Here is a 22,663-nt window from a genome sequence, read left to right on the forward strand (position 1 = left end):
GGCAATATTCTGCTGTATTATGCACAAATTCTACGCGCCACACAAGCTCATCAAAAATAATTTATTCACTTTTGAAAATAACAGCAGAGGTTCTAATTGAAGTGAGATTGAAAATAGAGGAACACTGAAAGAAAATAACATGTTTTGAACTTACAAGGGTATGTACATATTTGTTACGTGTTCCCCCTTCTCTCTCGTCTACTATGTCAACAAAGAGGCGAGACCTCCCCAAATGCTTGTAGATCCTCCCTTGCAGAGTGGTTCCATCTTTCCTCACTTTACCCTCCTCTCACAGTCTTCATGCTTCCAGTCCTAGCTGTCAACTCCATCTCACCAAGATCCCTTGCACATGCTTGCACCTTGTCCTTTCTCCATGTTTTGGCTAATTTGACTCACCACTACTCCATCCTTGTTCATGCTTGCTGTCCTGAGCTATGACAGACTGCTTGCACTATTTATCACAGGAGACTGAGACCTGACCATAACCTGGAGCAAGCACAAAAATCACTGCTGCAAGAGAAGGGAGTACCCTGTACACCTACGGTGCTCTCTGCTGTTCCACTACTCAGCTCTGGATGATGTCTCTCCACACCTTCCACCCTGCCTTCAGATTACTATCCAATTCCTCATCCAATGGCCCTACTGACCTCCTTTTTAAAAAAGACTGACAGTTTAACTTTAACTTGATTAGCATTTGTGAAAGGAAAACACGCACGCACAAAACATAAGGGAGTAGCCCTAATGTAAAGATATTTTCACAAAAAGTAGTTCTATAGAAAACTATTCAGGTCTAATGTAAAAAAAAAAAATCATGTGAGTATCTGGTCTATAAAAATATTTATGACACCTCTAACCAAACAGAAAATAAAATGGAAGAGTAAAGTACACAGAAGTTATGACATTGGTCTTCCTGATGTATATACACTAATTAGATCAAACAGGAAAAGAAATGCTCTTCTATTATACACGTTTTATTTTCCAATCATACAGTTTGATTTTCAGTTGAACTAAAAATTATTTCTTCTCTCTCATCTGCAGGTTCTTACATATGTACAAACAGATGTCTCTGGCTCAGTTTCCCTCCTTGTCAGCAAACTAAATTCACTATTAGAGGCCATAAATCAAAACACTCAAAACTCAATTAAGCAACAAACATGATTAATTAATTAATCAGTCTATTAATTATTCAAATTGTATTTCTTGTACTTGTCACACATGAATAATTCAGCCACATGGCTTCTCAATGTGTCCTTTGATAGGCATCATGCTTTGGAGAAGAACTGTCCCTTTACACTCCGAAACTCCAAGTGGATAGACGATGCAGATTCTTTTTACATTATTTTATCCAGGTCTTGTCACTTCCACATAATAAAAATCTTTCAAATAAAAGACAAGTATAAATTTAGCTTCTGCTTGTCAGCTGAATAGTAATAAAATCCATAAAAAATCACTGCAATGCTTAGAAACCTTTCTGAGGTTAGTCAGGGTCTGCAAAATTCCCTGAAAGTAGATACACTGATTATGATGAAGCCCAAGCTTATGCAATTCGTTTCATTTTTCAAAGCATCTAAAATTTCAGATGTGCAACTATTTTGATTTAAATTTAAAGGTAATAAGAAAAATCATCTAGACAAACCTTAGTGATCTGCAGATACAGGAAGGAACTTCAAAGGAATTACAAAAGGTGTTCTGCATAGCCATCGAATACAAATCTTCCATTTTATTCTCATTTCAGTTTCATAATGCAGACGCATCTCATATAACTAATGTAAAAGCACAGAATATTTACCCATATACCTATATATGTCAGTATATTGCAAGAGGAATAGAACTGAAAAAGCTGACCCAAGTAATCTTTCAACACGACTTTCAACAAATAATGAAATACCCTGAGGGATGACGAAACAAGTTCACTATAATATTATGCCTGAACTCTGGTTCCTCTGTAATTCATACAAATGCCAGATGAATAGTAGACATTTGGGTACATTCTCAACACTTGCACTTTCTGCTCCACACATGACATTTTTTCAATGACTAACAGACAAGAAAGCAAATTCTTCATGTGTCATCTCATAACCACACATGCTTCCTAAAATGTATTACTAGACAAAGCTGATTCGTGATCTCCCTACCCACAGGAAGAGGTTCATAAACAAAGCTTATTACCAGTTTCTGTTAGAAATTCTTCAGAAGGTGCATCAAATAAATAGCCTTTAGGACACAGATCTCAAGATACAATTGTGTTGTATACAATTCTTCTTGATTCTCTACAGATGTGGCAAGATCTCCAAACATAATTTAGAAAACAAATCTAATGATTGGCCATTTACATTAGCTGAGAAGCCAGTCTGTGAAATTAGATTATCATCTTGTTAGCATGGTTTGCTGAAGTTGTTCAGAAACTTAGTGTAACCACATAAAACTCATTAATATGTTAATAAGCTATTAGATGTTATTAATTACCATAGGATACACTATTCCTACTATCTCGTTGGCTGCAGATCTCCAACACTTCAATGTTTATGTTCTGCTGAAGCAAGACAGTAGAGATACATATTTATTTCTGCACAATATCTGCACATAGAAGAAGAAAAGGAAATGGGAGGGACAGAGCCCTCTTACACAGCATGACTACCTGTTAATTATGGGCTTCAGTGGAGTGATGCACATTTTGGTGTTTGGTGTTAACACTGCTTGTTAATTCCTTTGTATTGTGGTCATGGATTATGCCTTCAGCCCTTTTCAAGTAGATACTGGTAACAAGTGTTTCTGTCTGACTTAAAAAGCATTTGTGTGTTGTGGTGCCAAGAGCCAGGAACACTGACTGCCAAGGCACATGTATGCATGGGGGTTGTGTTTTACACAGACCAAGCATTCTGGAAAGATGTAATTCCTCTAAATCAAAATTAAGGAGTAAGCTTTTTTTTTTTTTTTTTTTTTTTTTTTTTTTCCCTTAATAAATCGTGGGGTAGGAAGAATAGGCTTCATCAACTTGAGAGCTCAGTTTACTTCCCCATGCTTCAGTTGCACTCTTCATAAAACTAAGTTTCAGAAGCATGAAAGTCAATTAACTATATATCTCAAGAGTCTTAGGATCCTGTACCATAGGCAATAAAAACTTAAATCATTCAGTTTTTTTTTTCAATTTTGCTTCATATAAGCAGTTCGTGTAGCTGTAATATGCTTGTGTTATATGTAGTTTTGAAACGTACCAGATCTTCCTGTTAACTCTCTCTCTTATTTACTATACTCTTTCAGAGCATGCAAAGTTTGAAGAAAGGTGCATCGAACAGCTTTTGTTCACCTTGCATACACTATTCCGTGCACACATAAATAAATCTTCACATGCATACACTATTCTGTGCACACATAAATAAATCTTGTCATATATGCCAACCGTCACATGGAATATGAAGATTAGATTATTTTTAACTACCAAAGGTCCTAGAGCAAGATGATCTTTCAGAATCTCAGGCACCACAACACAATCCAGATTATAAATAAAAAATATAGTCATGAATTTCTGGAAATTAGGAACAGCAATCCTATAGTAATTTCAACAAGTGAAGGGAATCCAGATGAATAATAATTAAGAGGAGAAAGAATTTCTAGAAAATCTCAACACACTTAAACAGTTTGTCTCCGCTTCTTCATTGTCACTGCTGATGGGGCAGAGATGCAAGTATTGGAAAAAAACAGTAACAACTCACTGACTGGAAACAACCCAGCAGAAGGGAACACCATGAGAAAGGAGGAGCATTTCACATAAAGACTACAAGGAAAAACACAATGGCTGACAAATTGGAACACTGATGCTCTCCCTTCTGTAAACTGACACACTGAGAAGATTCCTTTTCTGCATTTACTTGGTTTTCAAGAGACTTCAACATTGCAGGTAATCTTTTCTTGGAGGAAAGGTATTGTCATTTAACATGTTTTCAGTTTAATAAACCATTATTGCACCTACAGATATACTTATGGCATTATATTGATGAGAACAATTACTGGATAGCACTGAGTTTTAAATTTTATTTTATGTTTGTTTTTGTTTTTGTTTTTTTTTTTTTCCCTGAAAGAATATTGATTTTAGAGATCAGAAATAGTTCTAGCAATTCTGAAGAAACCTTAAGTTACAAAAGTGTCAATTGAGACAGAAAACTTGTACATTCTCTCTAGGGTAGCTGTGCGTTTTGACACTTCTATATCACACTTCCACCTAGGGATTTTTTCATTATTATCTGCTACAAAAGGTTGTCAGAAAAAAATAAAATAAAAAAAATATATATAATATATATAAAAAATAATAATCATACTCCCATACAAAATAAAATAAAAACAAATTAATGCTAATATCATACAGACTAGAACACTTCTGAGACATCTGCTGAATGACTGTTTACTGTGTGAGTGGTCAGTATAAGCCTTGTGGACTACTTAAGTTCTGCTGAAATAGAAGCTTCAGAAATAAGTATTACTATTTATATTACCCCAGGAACTCATAGGTCCCACTTTCTGGGACACTGTATATAATGCATTGTAAGATCAGGTCTCTTCCTAGCTATACCCAAGTAGATCAATGAAAAAGTAGCCATAGAACAGTTGTTGTGTATTGTGTATTATTACTAACTAATATATCTCTTCAGGAAAGAACCAGGAACATTGCTCTAACTTTCTGACTTGAAGTCAGGTATATCCATATGTGCTGCCTAGTTAGGAGATATTAATTCTTTCTGCTACTATGAACCACTGTAGTATCAACATCCATGGTGAAGTCAGAGAAGACACTGTACTTCGAGGGATACAGAAGGCTCCCTCTAATGAAAACTGTTGCTCTCCGCTATGTATACACACACCATGGCAAAAATGATACATGCCAGGTGAAAGACAGCATTACCCAAGGTGAAGGTTTATAGCGAGATTAGTAAGAAAGTGGCTACAAATGAGATCAGTTACAGAATTTTCACATCTTTTAATTAAGGTATGGAGGAGGAAGGGAATTCTGTGTCTCGATGTAGGAATTGGGGTTCCTACACAGAGGCTTCTCAGTGGGATACAAATTTCCAAAAGTACCAAATATCTACCTTATGAAGTTAAAACTAAAAAGGAATAAATTGAAAACAAACAAACAAGCAAAGGAAAGGAATAGACTGATTTTAGAGTTAATGTGCAAATTTGTAAGAAAGAAGAGAAGTGTGTTTGTTGATGTTCTTGAACCTTCCGGCTGCCAGCTATGAAGCAAGTCTTAGATTTTGAGGATGATGGCTTTTCAAAACCTCCATGATTTAAATTCCTGAGCAGTGCAATAAATTGGAGCCACTGAGTATCCCCTAGTCACTTGCAAGATGAAAAATAGTACATATGTATGTATGTTTCAGTTTTTACCTGGAATTCACACCTCGATTTTATGTAATCCTTATGATTACTGTTTTAAATAAAAACAGACTGAGTCACTGTAAATTGTCAGTTTCCTTTAAGTATGAAAACTATCTATAATGAACAGATTCCTTGTGCTCGTAAAGAAACATGTCTCAATGATTTCAGACAATAAAGAGGAAAAATTGAGAAACTACATCCTCCATATAAAATGGAAAACAGGATTTGCTCATGCTATTACAGACATGTAGAGGAACAGTTATCTAAGAAGGGAAGATGGACTGGAAATGCCAAGTTCTTCAGTAATAGCCTATGACACAATCAAGCTTGAAATAATATTTAATAAGACAACAAATGCTTGTGATGGGCATAAGTGATTTTTGTCAATGTTTATTTGATCTAAAGCTCAGCTAGCTATATTTATGGACATGCAGCTCTGACTTTTTGAATTAATGGATTTTCTGTCAAATTGTGGCTTCCACTTAATCTCTATGTGCTTTTTACCTGCTTTTAGCTCAATTCATTATTGAGAGACTAATTAGGAACATTAATACAATTTCACTATTTCATTCATAAGATTAAGCATTAAGCATCAAAGAATCCTATACTAAGCAGTTTTACCAATTTCACACATAAAGAACTGCATCACTGTTTTCTTTATTTGTGGTCTGTCATGTGCCTTTTTTTTTTTTCTTTTTTTTTTTTTCTTTTTTTTTTTTTTTTTGATGACTCTACTGCTTGTAAGAGGGAAACAAAGGATAGCAAAAAAGCATTCCTGATTCACATTCCTCACACTGCTAATAACTGTCTAGGCCACTATCAAACCCACTTTATTTCATCTCTTTTCAGTCAGAAGAGCTCTCCTTTATTCACCTGTTTCCAAAAAAAGTGAAACAATCTCTTCCGATAAAATAAAATAAAAATAAAATATCATCCTGTATTCAGAAAGAGAAGAGCTGTAAATAATCCCAGAATATGAATGAAGTTGTTAACCGAAAATGTGAAAATCTGGAGTTGCCTTAATAGGTGACAGTTTGACAGTTCAAAAGTTTTCATAGTACTCCTCATATAGAAAGTGTTCTATATATTTGATCAGTCTTGTAGTACTCAAAAATGTGTGTTTTTGTAAGACTGGGGGAAAGAAGAAGAAAAATGAGAAGTACACTTTGTGTTTGAGCTGCAGGTATACTGTGCATTTATAAAGATATTTGCTGATGCTATTTTTTTCCCTTCCTAGTAATTCCTGATATTAATTTTGCTCATTGGACTGTTTCTAAGCATTGACCTGATGGAGATTTTTCTTAGAACTAATATAATATTACAATGTTGTTATTTAGTAGTTACTGTCAACTCAGTTAAATTGTTGCTGCTCCCGTGTCCTATTCTAAATTTATCTGTATTGAATTTCATTCAGACTTAGAAGATCCTTCTGCTGCAGTTCTCTACAACTGGTTTTTCCAATTTTCCAATTTTCTCTTCTCAGTAGCTTTGTATAATTATTGAAATTTTTCACCTGACTAATCACTCCTTTTTTTTTTTTTTTCCAAAAGAGTTTTTAATGTTAAATGGCATATTTATATGTTTTTCCCCACATTATGTGGTTTTCCCCACAAGTTTTTTGTTTTGTTTTGTTTGGTTTTGTTTGCTTGTTTTTCTCAGATATTGAAATAGCTTTAGATGTTAATTTATATACTAAGATTATTGTTTTTGGTATTTCTTCTTAGTTTCATCAGGCACACATGATTAATTACTGTTCATTTGTTGATTTGCTCCATAGCCTTTTGCACTGGTGCCTCAGTTTGATACTCTTCCTTTGATACATTCTTCATAAACTGACTATGTTGTACTCCCCAAGCTTCCCCATGGTTAAGAGATTTTTTATGAAGTCTCTTAGCTTTTTTTTATTTTATTTTGTATTTGCAACAGCCTGACTTTGCTCTCTTTACACCTTTTATACCCCAGCTGTCTTTTGGCACCACAGTCTCTGGCAAGCTTTCTTATCCTGATATTTCTAAAGACAAATGTGGGTTTTGTTTGTTTTGTTTTGTTTTAACTGCAAGCTTTTCCTCAGACTTTCTTTGAGTTCTGTGATTTACAATTAATGAAGTTTTTTTTAATCCTTTATGTTTCTCTCCTTTGGAAACAACCACACTTTTTAAAAGACTGCCTGTATTTGCCTTCCCTACCGTGCCATTTCTTTATTCCAACTTCCTTTAGCCCTTTACGTCTTTCTGGCAGGTGCTGTGCATTTTTTTTAAGCATTACATAAGACTTAGTCTAGCCTAGAAATCTCTTATGGAGATTTCACAACTAGCTCATTTATGAGGCAGTCTTTCTTATGGCTAAAGCCTTCTGATACTGGAGTTAAGCCTCAATGTAAAATTTATCTTGTTTTCCAGGAAAGAAGTGAAGTCCTCCATTACTGCTGCATTTCTCCTGCCACTAGAAGCCAAAACACATAATTAGAACTTTGATATTCTTGTCAGCAGCATAGTAAGAATGTTCTTGGAGTTTTAACATCACATCTGAATTGTCCATAGAGATGATTTTTCATTTGCTGACATGGTTAGGTTGCTGTGATTTGCCTCAAAGCTTTCAACAAGGGTGTGCTTCTGTGACATTTTACCAGGTATAAAATTATACCCCTTTAGAAAACTACTGAATTTTATGATTACATTAGTTGTCATTGATAAAAAGCGATGTCTTTCAATATTAAATGATAAAAGTAGCAATATAAACACATTAAAGAAAAAAAAAAAAAAGGACATAAGTAGACCAAAACACTACTTGTTGATGCTTAACTCTAAGCATTTCTATTTGTTTTTTAAGCATATACAGAAATTATGTATTAAATGGGCTTTCTCATTTAATAACTGGAGTAAAACAAGAGTCTTGTTTGTGGATAGTGTTGGCTGATTACCAACACATTATCACAAGAATGGCTCAAGTAGGTCTTTGGACTAATATGAAAAAAGTATCTTCAGTAGAACTTCAGTAGTACGTTTCCTATATGGGACATTGAAAAGCTGCATTATTTATAGTGATACCTTAAGTATTATGTATGCGAATTCACTGAATGATAATAAAACCAACCAAACAAATACACTTTGACAACAGTTCAGGCTTACACATATATGAAAACATTACAGACAAGGGCATACCAATACCCCATGGCACATATTAATTACACATAAAAACAAGTAAATCACAAGTGTAAATTCAGATGACTGGGACTTCTGTTTGTTTGTAACCTAATGGAAAATTTCGAACTGATGTAAGAGGAAAAAGAAAGATTTGATACAAATGTACACCATTTTGGGCAGCACATTTCTACTCAAGTGGCAGTCTTACAACAAGCTCATCTGGTCAATTTACTCCCCAAGTCCATTAAAAATACTTTTCACCAGAGAGACATTTTTGTATCCATTCTATTTGCCATCTTGAACAGCTGACTTTTAAAAAATCTTATCGACATTCTGGAGGGAATCGACTCTTCAGCAAATGGACCCAAGATCATAGGAATGCAAAGACAACTTTAAAGGCATACTGTTCTAGCTCCAATTTATCTCTGCTCAGGTTTCTGGCTCTAAGTAGTTGAACAAAATCTGAATATTACCTCATCACTTTCTTTCCAGACAAAGATGTTATTGTTCTTTTTACTGTTATTAAAAAATAAAAATAAAAAGTTGCAGATGATAAGCTTGTGGGAAGAACTACTAAAGTAATTGCTTGTCAAGAACCACCAAGAGCTAATCTTTGGAAGGAAAAAAAAAAAACAAAAAAAAAAAAGGAAAAGTACTTTAATGTTTACAGACTGGCAATTTCCACTACAATTATGAAATACCCTATGTATTTTAAAAAAGAAATGTTTACAGAGATATTTCATTTGGAAATTCATGACTGTGATTTCAGTTTCACAGACTGTGAATGTTATATGATTAGAAACAAAAGGGAAGCTCAAACCTTAGATATCCTCCTTTACTTCTTATTGTCTGACAAATTTGCATTTTCTTCAAAAAATATGTATGTGGTCTAGACCAAAAAAAAAATAAAAATTAAGCATTTTACATAATTTTGATACATCAGCTGAAAGAAGATGTGGGCAAAGTATCTCATAAATTGAAGAAGTAACTGTTGTGAATGGAATACATTCAAAATCAACCATTGCCTTCAGTCATATGCAATACATGACACAAATAAACCTTTTTAATCTCCACTATGAGTTCAAGAACACTAAAGGCTCAGACACACTTTTTTTTTTTTAAAAAAACCCAGCCATTTTGAGAGGAACTACCAATAAATCGGTGGACCTGAAATCCCTATTCTTTTACAGCCATCTTAAGTGTGGGAAAAAGTAGGATATCTTCCTGATAAATAACATTCTGTATGGCTTCTGAATGACTTCTTACTTCTAAATAAAAAGTGAAAAAATACAAAACTTTCATGATGTTCTTTCTATTTCTTTCACTAACTATGATTGCCTTCCTACATTTTTTTTATTATTTGTAGTTTTATGCAAAATAAATAGGATTATTTAATCTAGAGTTCCAATCATTACACAGAAGCATTTCTGGCACTGACCAAAGTAAAAGTCCAGCTAACATTTCATTTTATGAATACATCTTGAATAAGCTGATAAATTAGGAAAGTCATGCAGCAGCATCTTCAACAAGACAAGGCATCTGTGAGAAAAGTTAAAGAAACTGAACGTGAATAAATACCTCTCTAAAATAAGGTTGAGAAGGTACTTGAGAAGTAACTGAGTTGTTTTTTCATATTTGAGTTTACCAGTATACCATCAGCTTCATCGCCTATTGATTTAAGATTAGCTGGTAAATACCCTTAAAAATGAAGTTACCAAAATCAAGATGAATATAAAATAATGTGAAATTGTCTTTATTTCCTCATTGCCATATCTCATGGATGCAACACTTTTTTTTTTCTTTTAATATTGAAACTATGTATTTGAGATTTTACATAATTTTGGTATAATGCTTACTTCTGGTATAATACTTATGAGGAGCAGCTGAGGGAGCTGGGATTGTTCAGTCTGGAGAAGAGGAAGCTCAGGGGTGACCTTATCGCACTCTACAGGTACCTTAAAGGAGGCTGTAAAGATGTGGGGGTTGGTCTGTTCTCCCACATGCCTGGTGACAGGACAAGGGGGAATGGGCTAAAGTTGCGCCACCAGAAGTTTAGGTTGGATATTAGGAAGAACTGAACTAACAACTAAAAACTGAAAAGGTTGTTAGGTATTGGAATAGACCGCCCAAGGCTTTTGCAGTACTGGGTGATACCAGTGAAATATGACAGAAGGTTAGTGGTCACAGGGATCATAATTACCCAAAACAAATGTGAAAAAATAAAATAGCTAAAGGAGAAAAAAATATTTATCTTTAGCATCTACCCTTGCTGTAAATGGTCTGAGCAAGGGGAACTCAGCACATAAATAAACACTGGAAAATGTACAAATGAAACCAAATGATAGCAGGGAAAGCTTTCACTTAAGTTCTTAAATTCACTAAGCGACCACACTACATACCTACTACGATTTTGTGCGTTCATGGTCCTTTCAGCTTTCAGACATTTTACATTTATTTTTTAACACAAACAAGTACTAGTACATTTTACATAGTCCATAGTGAAAATTATCCTAAATTTTGTACAGAAGCACAACTTTAAACACCTCTCTAGTATTCACTTCAGATGCAAACTCAGTCACTTCATCTTCCAGCCCCTGAAGGAACTCATCTTCCTTTGACTGCATACGACATTATTACCTCATTTTAAAACTAAAAGGTGTTTGTCAAAAATCACTCGTATATACAGCAGCTGCAATGGACTAATTGTTTTAAAAGGTGAAATTAAACTCATACAATTCATAACCTACATACTTCTATGATTTTTTGACATGCACAAAGTTCGTGTGTTCAACAATATTAAGATTGTCCAGATTGCAGGTATTTCTTAGTTTTATGACACTTCAAGTGTCATAAATTTAAAGAAATTTATTTTGTCATAAATTTAAAGAAAGCACATGGCAATCTCTGGAACTGCTTCGACTGTTATAGAATGTCAATAAAGAAATTAGCATAGTTGAGACTTTGTATCACAAACCAGTATTACTGGAGATACTGATTTTTCAGGTCTGTGTAAAATGACCATTCCAACCTTTCAGATTCTCTCAATCCTTTCCAGTGATTTAATTAACATAAAACTATAGACATTTAAAATCTAAACATCATACTCCTCACTACCACTAAACTAGATGATTTTAATTTTGCCTGTGACATTGGTTTTCTTATTGTCTTCACTGACCTTTTAGTAAAAAAAAAAGGTCTTAGTTACAAAAATGTAGAAAAGAAATTTTCTAACATATATAGAAATACCCACCCTAAAAAACAACAGGCAACCCCGGTAATGTCCAGCTTCTACCCTAGTTTTAAAAGCTATACCATTAAATGAACCAAAAATTTAAACTGCTTAACCAGGAACAAGTCCGGTTTTCCCTGCAAAAAACTACTGCTAAATTCTTTAATTTATCCAAGAAAACATAACAACTTATTTTCAACTCACAAGTTAAATAATTTAAACTATCACACAAAATAACAAATATAAATTTTGATAAGCTAAAAACTATTGAATGGTTTTTACCACTAACTCGATATCCTGTTCTACCCTTGCTCTTTTCCTCTCTAACTTGGGCAATTCTCTAATAATGCATCTGCCCCTTTAGAAAGTGATGAGAACCCTAGCGCACTCTTAACTCATACTCCAAGAAGAGTTGTCCTGGAATGAAACACCTTCAATTATTTCCTGAGTTTTCACTTTTGCTTCCCAGAAAACCTATTCTTTTAATGAAGTAAATATATATATATATAAATAAATAATGAAGAAAAAGATCCACAAAGATCCACAAAGATCCAAAAAAGATCCAAAAAGACTTGCTTGGGAGTAATGTGAATGCTAATTCATTTAGAATTTTCAGAAGGAAGTTAATGTCACACCTCTACATGGATTGAGCTAACTACATTTCCACTTTCAGAATGGAATTTCAGTTCATCAAAAAACTTCTACTGACATACCATTGTGTCAATCTACTGACATACCATTGTGTCAATCTACAACTCAAAAACTATCACCATTTTATTGAATTCAAAAGCTCATCAGAAATTTGGCAAAAGAATCTAATTGTATAGAAAACAAAGCATAAAAAACATTAGATATTGAATTTGTACTACGAACTAACTTTTCTTAGACTGCAGCAATCTTTAGTCTCTACAGTTATGAAGAAAAGTGGATTGACTCTACATATCAAATAACTCTAGCCATCTGTTTTAGGCAAATAGAAATACTGTTCAAAAACAGTACTTTAAAAAAAAAAAAAAAAAAAAAAAACCACTAATGCAGGATTTAGTCATCTAAAGAGTGGTCCATGAGGACCTTTATGTATATGTAAAGGTCCTTTGGACCTTTATGTGTGCATGAAGACATATATGTATGTCAAAACTTTGACATACTAGATCCGGTGTTCCTGTTTTGACATAAAAGACCAAGTTTCTTCTAGGTGCAATTCCACATCAACTTAAATGAAGTTAAACAAAGTAAACACTTTACCTCATGTCTTTGGTCTGAGAATGAACTTCAGTGTGTTCATGCCTTTTTTTTTTTTTTTTTTTTTGTGTGTGTGTGTGTGTGTGTGTGTGTGTGTGTGTGTGTCTGTCAAGTCAAAATGCCCTTGTCAGGCTGTGTATAGCCATTTTCTGTCACAGGACTGCAATGCAAGCGCTATGCTTCAGGAAACCACAGATATGGCTGAACTCCCTGGAAGAAAGTCATATTGATCAGGCTGATGAAAGCACTCTCTTCTCTTGAGTCTGATTTTCCCCCAGATAACCCTTGAATGTTTGGAGATTCCAATGTAAAACTAACAAAACGAAAGTAAATGTCCACAGCATTCTATGACAGGTAGAATTTGAGTAATGTCCTCTCAAAAACAAAGTAAATAATACTTGGTAAATAAAGGTAGGGTTACTGTCAGCATGTAAGCAATACAGGGTGCCACCTGTCATCAGAATTCAAGAAAGTGCACATGTCCATTTTTGTTTAAAAAGCTTTGGGGTAGCAAAGCTTGAATAAGCTTTTTACAAAAAATAGAAAATGAGGTGGCTAACATGATATAGGACCATATAATGTTGTGTAATACTGACCTCAGATTAGATGATAGTAGTAAAATGGAGAGGGGACATATCCTCTGTTTCTTGTTAAGCCTGCTCCCTGAGCAAGTGGGAGACAGAGATGAGAAGAAAGAAATTGACATTGTCCTATATAACTAGTATCAGCTTCCCATCAACTTAAATGGCACCAAATCAAGATGTTATTTAGCAATAGTAACTGCAACAAGAACAAGGACCTGATTAATCAGAGAGCAGAAAGCCATAAAGATAAAAATGGATGCAAAGTATTGTTAAATCTGAGGTTAGTGACCTACACACAATGGAGAAATTGTAACAGGGAATATATATATATATATATATATATATGTAGGTCTCTCTCCCTCTCTCTCTATATATATGTAGGTATATATTATATATATGTCAATTAAAAATACTATCAAAAATACATAACTCTACTTTTCCAGTGCAGATATGTATAATCTCAGTCTTTCACAGATGAGTTGCGAGGTCTTTTGGAAGAAGACAGAGACATCTCTTAGCCTTAAATTTAATTTTAAAAAAATAAAATTTTGCTCAGATATTAACTATATTAATTCAATGCTGATCTTCCCCATTTCTAAGACCCCTAGAAAAATAAAAAAATAGCACGAATAAAATCTCTTTCATACAAAACACATGAAATATGTGATTTCAAAGTTTGCTGAGCCTAAACTCCACTCCTTTTCATTATACTTGCTTTATTACATAGGTAAATTCTAGTGTAAAAATTTTAAGAAGCTACCAAGTCCATAAAAACAACAACAACAAAAATAGAAAAATCTGCATTGTTATGTTTATTAGTGGAACTAGCAACTTAAACAGTAGAAAATGAGATGCACGTTATTCTAGATGCTGCTTATCCCTCTCATTTTACAAAGGCATGAAGATGGCTAACAAAACAAGTGAAAAATCTTTAGACTATACCATCTACTATTTACTTTTCATTTTCTTAAACTTAAAAGAAAAACACTTTTATTAGAATAATTTTGGAATGGTTTGCTAATGTTTAAAGTGCTGAAACGTCTCATATGTTTTATTTTATGTAAACCTCTAACACTATGTAAAGGCATTTTAATTATAAAGTTCAACTTTTGTTTCCTCTTTAGCAGTTATTCTGAAGTATATATTTTTCTCTTCCTGTCATTAAAATTGAGATGTGAAATTGTCTTGATATGATCAGAGAAGATTAGATTCAATCTCCTGTTTTAGAAGTAATTTCTTGCAATGACACATCATCATATTATGTTGAAAAGGAATTTTGAATTACAAGTTTGTTATGCTGTATTTCTGTTTTCAAGAGTAAAATAACAAATTAACAAGCCATTAACTTGAAAATGCAGTACCCGAGATTTCTTTCCTTATCTAACATTTAGTACATTGATTTCATGACTTTTTAACAGCTGTTATATTCCTCTTCCCTTTCCTATATTCACACTCATTTTCAGCTGTTTCTTAATTCCTTAAATCCCCTATCAACACAAATCTGAAAGTGTTTTTGTATTACTGGTAGAAATCTAAGAACTGAGTAACAAGTCACTACATCTGCCCACCAAATCTGGGAAGAACAATTATTGAAAAACTATACACAACTGAATACCTGAAAAGCCATTCTTACTTGCCCTACAGGGGACATTTGAAGTGGATTAAGAGGTATATATTTGATATTGCAGAGATCCAGAGGGTCCATGGAGAAATCACGAGTCAATCTTGTTCATTATATTCCTTTGCTATTCCCTCTAATAGCATGACTCACTCAGACTCAAACCAATATTGATCTTCCTTCTTCCACTGCACATTTACTTCTCTCCCCAAAGTACAAAACATAGTGAATGTGTAGTTATGACCTGCTTCCAGTGCAATTCACTTTTAAGAAATATCACAGGGACTAGACTTACAATTCTGGAGACAACGAGACTAAAAATGAAAAAGAATGTCTCCTGTCTCCTAAATTTTTTTATTTTTTATTTTTATTTTTGTTTTTGTTTTTGCTTTTTGCTTTCCAAATCCTGACATATGTATTGTCTAACCTGGAAACATGCAGGAAAATGGAAGGGAAATGTAACCTGTACCAGCCATGGCAAATGAGAAATGTTGAAGCTTGCAGCACTACAGTACAAACTATTCTAGGTTTCCTCAGGAGAGTCTTCATTTCCCTGAGCTGCTGCAGAGAACAGAAGGGCAGTACCTGACTGCACATCACCTCATGGTGCACTTACTAGCCCTACCTCTTTCAGTACTTAGTTATGTTTTCGTTAGCATAGTTTTCCTCTAGGAGATGCAAAAGACACATTTTCTCTTGTGGCTGAAAACTCAGTTCTGAGGATTCAACTGCTTGCTTGAGACCAGGGTGTTTCACCCTGCTTAATCAACTTTCATCAGTTTCTCCAGTGCGCACACACACACACACAGATGAGTATTTGTCTGAATACAGTTACACACTACAATGATATTCAGGAAGTTTTCAAGAACACCTCCTCAGATAATTCATAATTTTTGAAAAAGAAGTCACTACGGTCTTAAGTTCTATAAAAATACTCTTTTCAATACCAACCTGTTTCTGGAGTTCTTTTTTCAGGGAAACATACCATGAAACACTGAAGACTGACTCCAAGTTCAACAACAGAAAACAAGTTAAATAATCCCAGTACCCCAGAAAATACTCTAACTACAAAAGGGTTGTTTCTTATTTTTACCACAACCTCATTTTTCCAAGATCTGTGCTTTGCCATGTTCCTACAAATTACTAATACAGATTAATTTTACACAGATTTCCAGTCTCCAAATGGAATTTTTTAACAGAAGAAGTTAATGACTGAAGAACAGAGATATGTTTGATATTAAAATATAATGATGACTTGTTGTCCTAACTCTTGCTCTGTAACAGATGATGGAAGTAAATTAATCCATCCTCCTGACAGTCACTTCATGATAAGAATGAGAAACCTTACCATTTTCATTGCAGGCCTATCTTATTCTTGTCCTCGGTGTGCATTTCCATGACAATGACTGTAATCATTATAACAGCATTGTACATAATGACTCTGCTTTCTGTGATGTTACTCCCAAATTGGATGTGAAAAATGTGAAAAGACAGATATCAAATGGCAAAACTCTCACCAGTGAAGCAGAGTAGCCTACAAAATTAATAACTGACAGAATTGATAGGGTGCTGCTGCTGAACAGAAGCCTGGAATTAAAGGGCAATGCTCACATCCCCTTCTTTCATAATCTGAGGGGATTTGCATGAAAACCTCTTGACAAATTAGTCAGGTCAAATGAGGCCTTGTGAGGTGTGTATAATTAAATGTAACATCAATAAAACACCGATTTTTCAAAATGAAAAGCAACTCATGCACAATGACGACTACTGAAATTTTGTTAATTGTTAATATTATGTCAGTCTCACCCAGTCACTCCTTTTTTCTGAATTAAAAATAAATGCATGAGCAAAATGATAGAACTGTGCTGTAAATCAGAACCATCACAACATCATTTACCAAATGTAAAACAGAGTCCTCTTCTAAATCCTACAAAGCTTCTGGAAAGATGAACTTACAAGTGTTGCGAAGTGCTCAGAGTAGAAAATGATGAACCTCACAGGGAATTTTTACAGGAAACAGGGGGGAATATTGGTAAGTACAGAGGAAGAAGTATCCTCTGACAAAGCACGTAGTCACATTCTGACCACAAAGGATCAAAAGAAAACCTATTCATTGATCTCCATAAATGTAGCATTAATATAGAGGTCTGAGGATGAAAGAAAATATGTAACATTCTCATGGGAACATAAATTTGAAGAGGTCATCCTTTTGCACACTGTATCCAGGTCTCTAGTCTTAAATGCAATCATGATTGCAACTGCTTTCATAAAGATAAGCATGATTTACTTTGAAAGCTGCTTAGAATCATATTTGCCTTTTTTAAGGTATGACAGCAAAGCCTATAATTGATCTGATGACCAGATCAATTATACTCTTCCTCTGTCAGTTACACCTGACAAATCAATAGTGCATAACAAAGATTCATGATATTATTCTGTATGAGCCTTATCACACCGTGGTCCCAAGGTTTACTCTGTATCTCCATTTAACAGTCTTCATGGCATCTATCTCTTTCCAGATAACGTTTTGATTCTCCTACATAGCTCTGTATCAGTAACAGGTTTATAGAATATTTATTTTATTCCAAAATCATACATGAAAATACATGAAAATATTAATCAGTCTAATATAAGTCTAGAGTAATATGCCCTCATCACCTCACCTATTTTAAAAGCTCATCTATCAGTGCAAACCATTATCTCTATTTATAAAGGTCCCTCCCCAGCCTAAATTTTCTATACAAATCCTATCAATTTTCAGCACGCCAAGTACTTGGTATTTTACTAAGATTGGCCTAACAAAACAGTTGTGTGTTTTTTTTGTTTGTTTGTTTGTTTGTTTTTCTTTATGTTAACAGTATCTTAAACAAAAATCCTCCAGTTGCTATTTTTAGTTCAAATGATATTGTTCATATTTGAAAGCCCTTGCTACCAGGCATCTGTGATTTCAGGAGCTACTAGTTTCCTTGGATATTTTGCATATTCTAAAAAATGATTTTCAAGATTCCCATCTTGCATGCAAACTGAAGGCAAAATGAATAAATTCCTTTTCCATGCCTTATCCCTATTAATCATATTTCTTCACCCCTCTTATTCAACCTCTTTATCCAATTTCATTGATGATAATAAGAAATTTTATGCTGAAAGACAGCATGCAGAGGGAGAAAAGCTTCATCTGTTGTATGACTTGCAGTAAACCTATACGTACACTTTCTGTTACTTTAATGCAAATTTAAAACACAAATTATGTAGATAACATTACACATGATAAACTAGAATTCAGTTGGCCAGCCTACAACTGCATCAGGATGAATCTTACACCTGACACTCGCTTACTCACTATGTAATTCAACATATAAATGCAGGGTTTGTTGGTTCTACAGACTCCTGATGAATTGTAACAAGTAGTATATACCTCCTGCCTCTCATTATAGGAAAGGCACAGAGAGATCTCCTTTTGGAAGAGCACTTTTCCACCCTGCCCTTTATGTGGAATGAATACATTGTTGAACGTAGACTGTATTTATTATATTTCCTGAAGTAGAACTGAATCTTACTCTAAAATAGCCTGGAAAAGCCTTTCGGGCTTACATACTTAAGCATTATGTATTTGAGTTTCTACAGAATCTGATATGAGCACCAGCTGCGTTCACTCCATGTTCAGTTGAACTCAGAAGAAATGCTGTTATCATACTTCAACAACTTCATCCTGTTTCCTTTTATTAATATTTCTGCTTATAGTAAACAGAGAATGTATACATAGGGAACAGGCAAGCTCACTGTGCATATATAAAGCAATCTGAGTGATGTTAACCTTAAAAAGAAGGTGACGTATAAGGAGATACTTGGTTTTCCTCTATCTGTGCCACATTTCAGCATTTCAGGGAATGGAAAAATAAAAACAAAAAGGCAATAACCTTACCTTTCCTACATACTGAGGATCTGGTCCCATGTGTTCTTCTAAAACAAAGAACTGATTCCATACCCATCCACGCTTGGGACGATGATGCACTTCTGTTTCACCTTCTATGTGTTTGGTTTGATTTCTAGTCACCTTGATGGAGCCATGGTGAGCAGCTCCATAACACCTCTGCACAAAACAGAGACAAAACAGGACTGGGCAGATACAAGATGTACTTGTAATTCTCATTGTAGGATAAGGTTCCTGGTCAAAGTTTTCTTTCTCTTGTCTTTTTCAGCTGTAATCCTTTAATAAGTTCCCAAGATGGAAGGTGAAGCCTCGTTCAGAAATACAGTCCAAAATGGGTTTTTCTGCTTGTTCATGATTTAGCTGCCCACTGGGGTAAGCTCAAACTATATTTACATTATGAAAAGCTGACTGGAAAAATTGGTATTTCTTCTGAGGTCTTCACAATAGAGCTCCACAGCCGACCATTTTCTATCTAATAGGGAAAGAAAAGAAAGCCACTTACTCATCACTAAAACCAGCAATTTTCAGCTTTTTGACCTTAGAATATATTCACAGCTGTACTAGCCAGTCTCTCAAAGACTCCCATTGTAACTAAAATTTCTTTTCATCCCTTTCTGTAAAAACGTTTTCTGATTGTTTTTATTAAAATAGTAAAAATTGGATGATCCATGATGGTTCTATTGGCTCTTAACTGCAAATCATTGATCTGGTTTGGCAATAAAATGAAATCACTGCCACAGTGTCATTAGACATATATCAATTGCTAGTTCATTTTAGATGAGTTCTTGATCTTACTTATACTGCACAGAGATCCAGCATGGTGAAAAATACCAAGGCTATGACGGCTTTCAAAAGTGTCCAAAATGGGCTCTGAGGATTCTGAGTCAGTATGAGAGCATACTAGCAGGGACAAAATGTGCATTTTCACCCCCCTGTTCTTTACTTAAACTCCAACAAATATCATACTAGAATTTCTCAAAGTTATTCTACATAGACAGAAAATTCAGATACTGATTTTTAGATTTATAAAAACATCTATGTTCCCAGTGACAATATTTTCTCAACTTCAAAAGGAAAATATGACCTTTTTATGCTACAACAGTAACATATGAAAATGTACATGGAAGTTGACGTAGCACAAAGTATTTTTTTAACCTCAGAGAAATAGTTATCCTGAACAAATGCTTTGATCACATATATAAATATATCAAGTATCGGTCAATTAGGAGACTCTAAACATACAAATAAATATAAAAAAAAATAGAATTGCCTTCTAACATTGATTTTGTTTAGGTACCATAAAGCCATTACAAATTAGTGAACAGAAACACAATAAATTCATGAACAGAAACACAAAGAATCATGAAAGTTTCTCATCAGAATAACAGAAGAGTATTTCAAGAGTGTGTTGTACATCAGAAATACCCATTAAGGACATACTTTCTACTGCTGTTATCCGGTTTAGGACAGTGTGTTATGCTGAAGTAAAGGAATACCACCAGTCTCCTGTGTCCAGGGAGGAATTTAAAAAGAAACTCTGTATGGTATTTTCCACTGAAGAATGGATTTTTTTTTTTAGCATTACGTTTTACCCTGCTTTCTATTTCTATATCAAAGCAATCTCCCCTCAAACTCTACAAAACCACTGATCTCTTAGAAGTCTCACATCCAATCTCTGAACAGATTCATATAACCCAATGCATTATTACCTTCTTTAAGTACAAATGTGAAGCAATAGGAATTTTTTAGAGCTAAATGTTCTATGAAGTCATACCAGGGAGAGAAACCAGACATTCTGAGCCATATTTGTTTCTAACCATATCTTCTTCCTTGTTTTCCTTGCTCTTCTGCGTTCTTTCCTTATTCTTGCTAGAAACCATTTTGAAACCGCTAGAAACAGTTTTGCCTTGAGGCATACAATTGCCTCCTAAAAATTCCTATATTTACAGATAAGTTACTTAAATAGATAAGTCATTGTTATATTTCAGAGGTGCATTAAAAATAAGCAGTACCTTACAAAATGGTAAGGCTGCAATTTTATCCATTCAAGTATTATTTTTCTTCCCTACGTTTCCATCCTGGGAATTGTCTAGGAGCAGTTCATAAGACTATAAGTAGTGCATAATAAGTTAAAAAATTGTATATAAGGTGAATTGAGATTCCTAAGAATGGCACATTTAAAATTTATTTGAAATCATTACTACTGAACTTTCCTTTATAAAAATTGTGGGGATGGTAGTGTTGGAAAACTCATATCTTATAAAAGAGTAAATATAAACAAAAGCATTAGATATCCACAAATCAAGATTTACTACACAGAACTTCGTTTCTCACCTCTCTCAGAAGTCATCCACAGAGCAAATCCAAAAATACCATGATGGATTCTGTAAACCATGTTATTTACACAGCCTGGCTCATATATTAATTACAACAAATAACAGAAATACAAAGGGCTTCCTCATCTCAAAAGTGTCTGCTCTTCTTAGGATTAATATAAAGTAGAAGAAATTGAATTTACATTGTGCCACAACTGCTATGTAATTTAATTCATTTCAGAGATTACCTGTTACACAATCCAACATATTTTATTTTTCTTTATTATGCTTATTTTCTAAATAAATTTAAGACAGAGATAGAGAGATGACAATGGAGTCTATTTCCTGTTATAATCATGCTTAGAAATCCAGGGTTCAACAATACTGTGAAGTCTGGAGAATAGCTTCCACATGATGAGCTTGACAATTAAAAAAGGAAGGATATTTAGTGAAGAACTTTGAAGTGTTTTTGCTCTTATAATCTATTTTAAAACCAAATCCAAATTAATGCTCAGTATAAAGGTCCTCATTCTTACTTACTCAGCACACGTTTTCAAAAGGTCTACTGGAAACATTCATTTTTTTTAAATCCTGGCCCCCATAAAAAAATAATAGAAGAAAAATCTCTTCCATGAAGACAACAAAAGTCTACAGGGAGTGAGTACAGATGGAAAGACCTACAATGGTAAACAAAGAGATGGGAAAGCAAAGAACAGACAAACCTGAACTGTGAGCAACTGAAGTAGGACTGAACTTTCTGAAATGCCTTTAATTGTTGCCTTACGCTAATATACTGAGATGTTGACTGCTCAGTGCTCTCACCTGCAGCTTCAAATGAAGTGTCCTGCTTTATGGGTTTTGTTATAATGATGCAGGCAGCTGCAAAGTAGACTTGTGTTATTGCTGTCTCCTGGGAGCCCTGATGAAAATGAGTTGTGTATCTCAAGAGACTGTCAGAGTAAGTTAAAATTAAAATAAATAATTAAATAAGATGAGGCGGGAAAGTCCTACCAGTAATGCTGGAAATCATTACAGCAGAGTAGTTACTGCTTAGCGTGGCAGCAAGCCTCTATAATGAACTCCCAGGAAACCAGTATAAGCACAGCAATGCAAAATGCACCACCACAAGAGAGGCATCATTAACAGCGGAGACTTGTCCTGAATCTCAGTGTCTCTCATCTCCCATAACCAAATTGACCACATATTTGAATTCATATGAATGATT

The 22,663-nt window shown here is 34.3% G+C and overlaps 1 protein-coding gene across 2 annotated transcripts in view; it reads right to left on the bottom strand.

The window, feature by feature from the left end:
* The window catches only part of CDH18 (cadherin 18), a 464,051-nt gene that overhangs the window by 183,519 nt on the left and 257,869 nt on the right, over positions 1-22,663 (bottom strand). For both annotated transcript variants that reach the window (XM_032183266.1, XM_032183265.1), the window contains exon 4: positions 19,115-19,595. In XM_032183266.1, the coding sequence (XP_032039157.1) occupies positions 19,115-19,342 (228 nt within the window). In that variant the 5' untranslated portion in view covers positions 19,343-19,595. The remainder of the gene's footprint in view (positions 1-19,114; positions 19,596-22,663) is intronic.

The sequence above is a fragment of the Aythya fuligula genome, chromosome 2 (genome assembly GCF_009819795.1).
Source record: "Aythya fuligula isolate bAytFul2 chromosome 2, bAytFul2.pri, whole genome shotgun sequence".
Lineage (NCBI taxonomy): Eukaryota > Metazoa > Chordata > Aves > Anseriformes > Anatidae > Aythya > Aythya fuligula.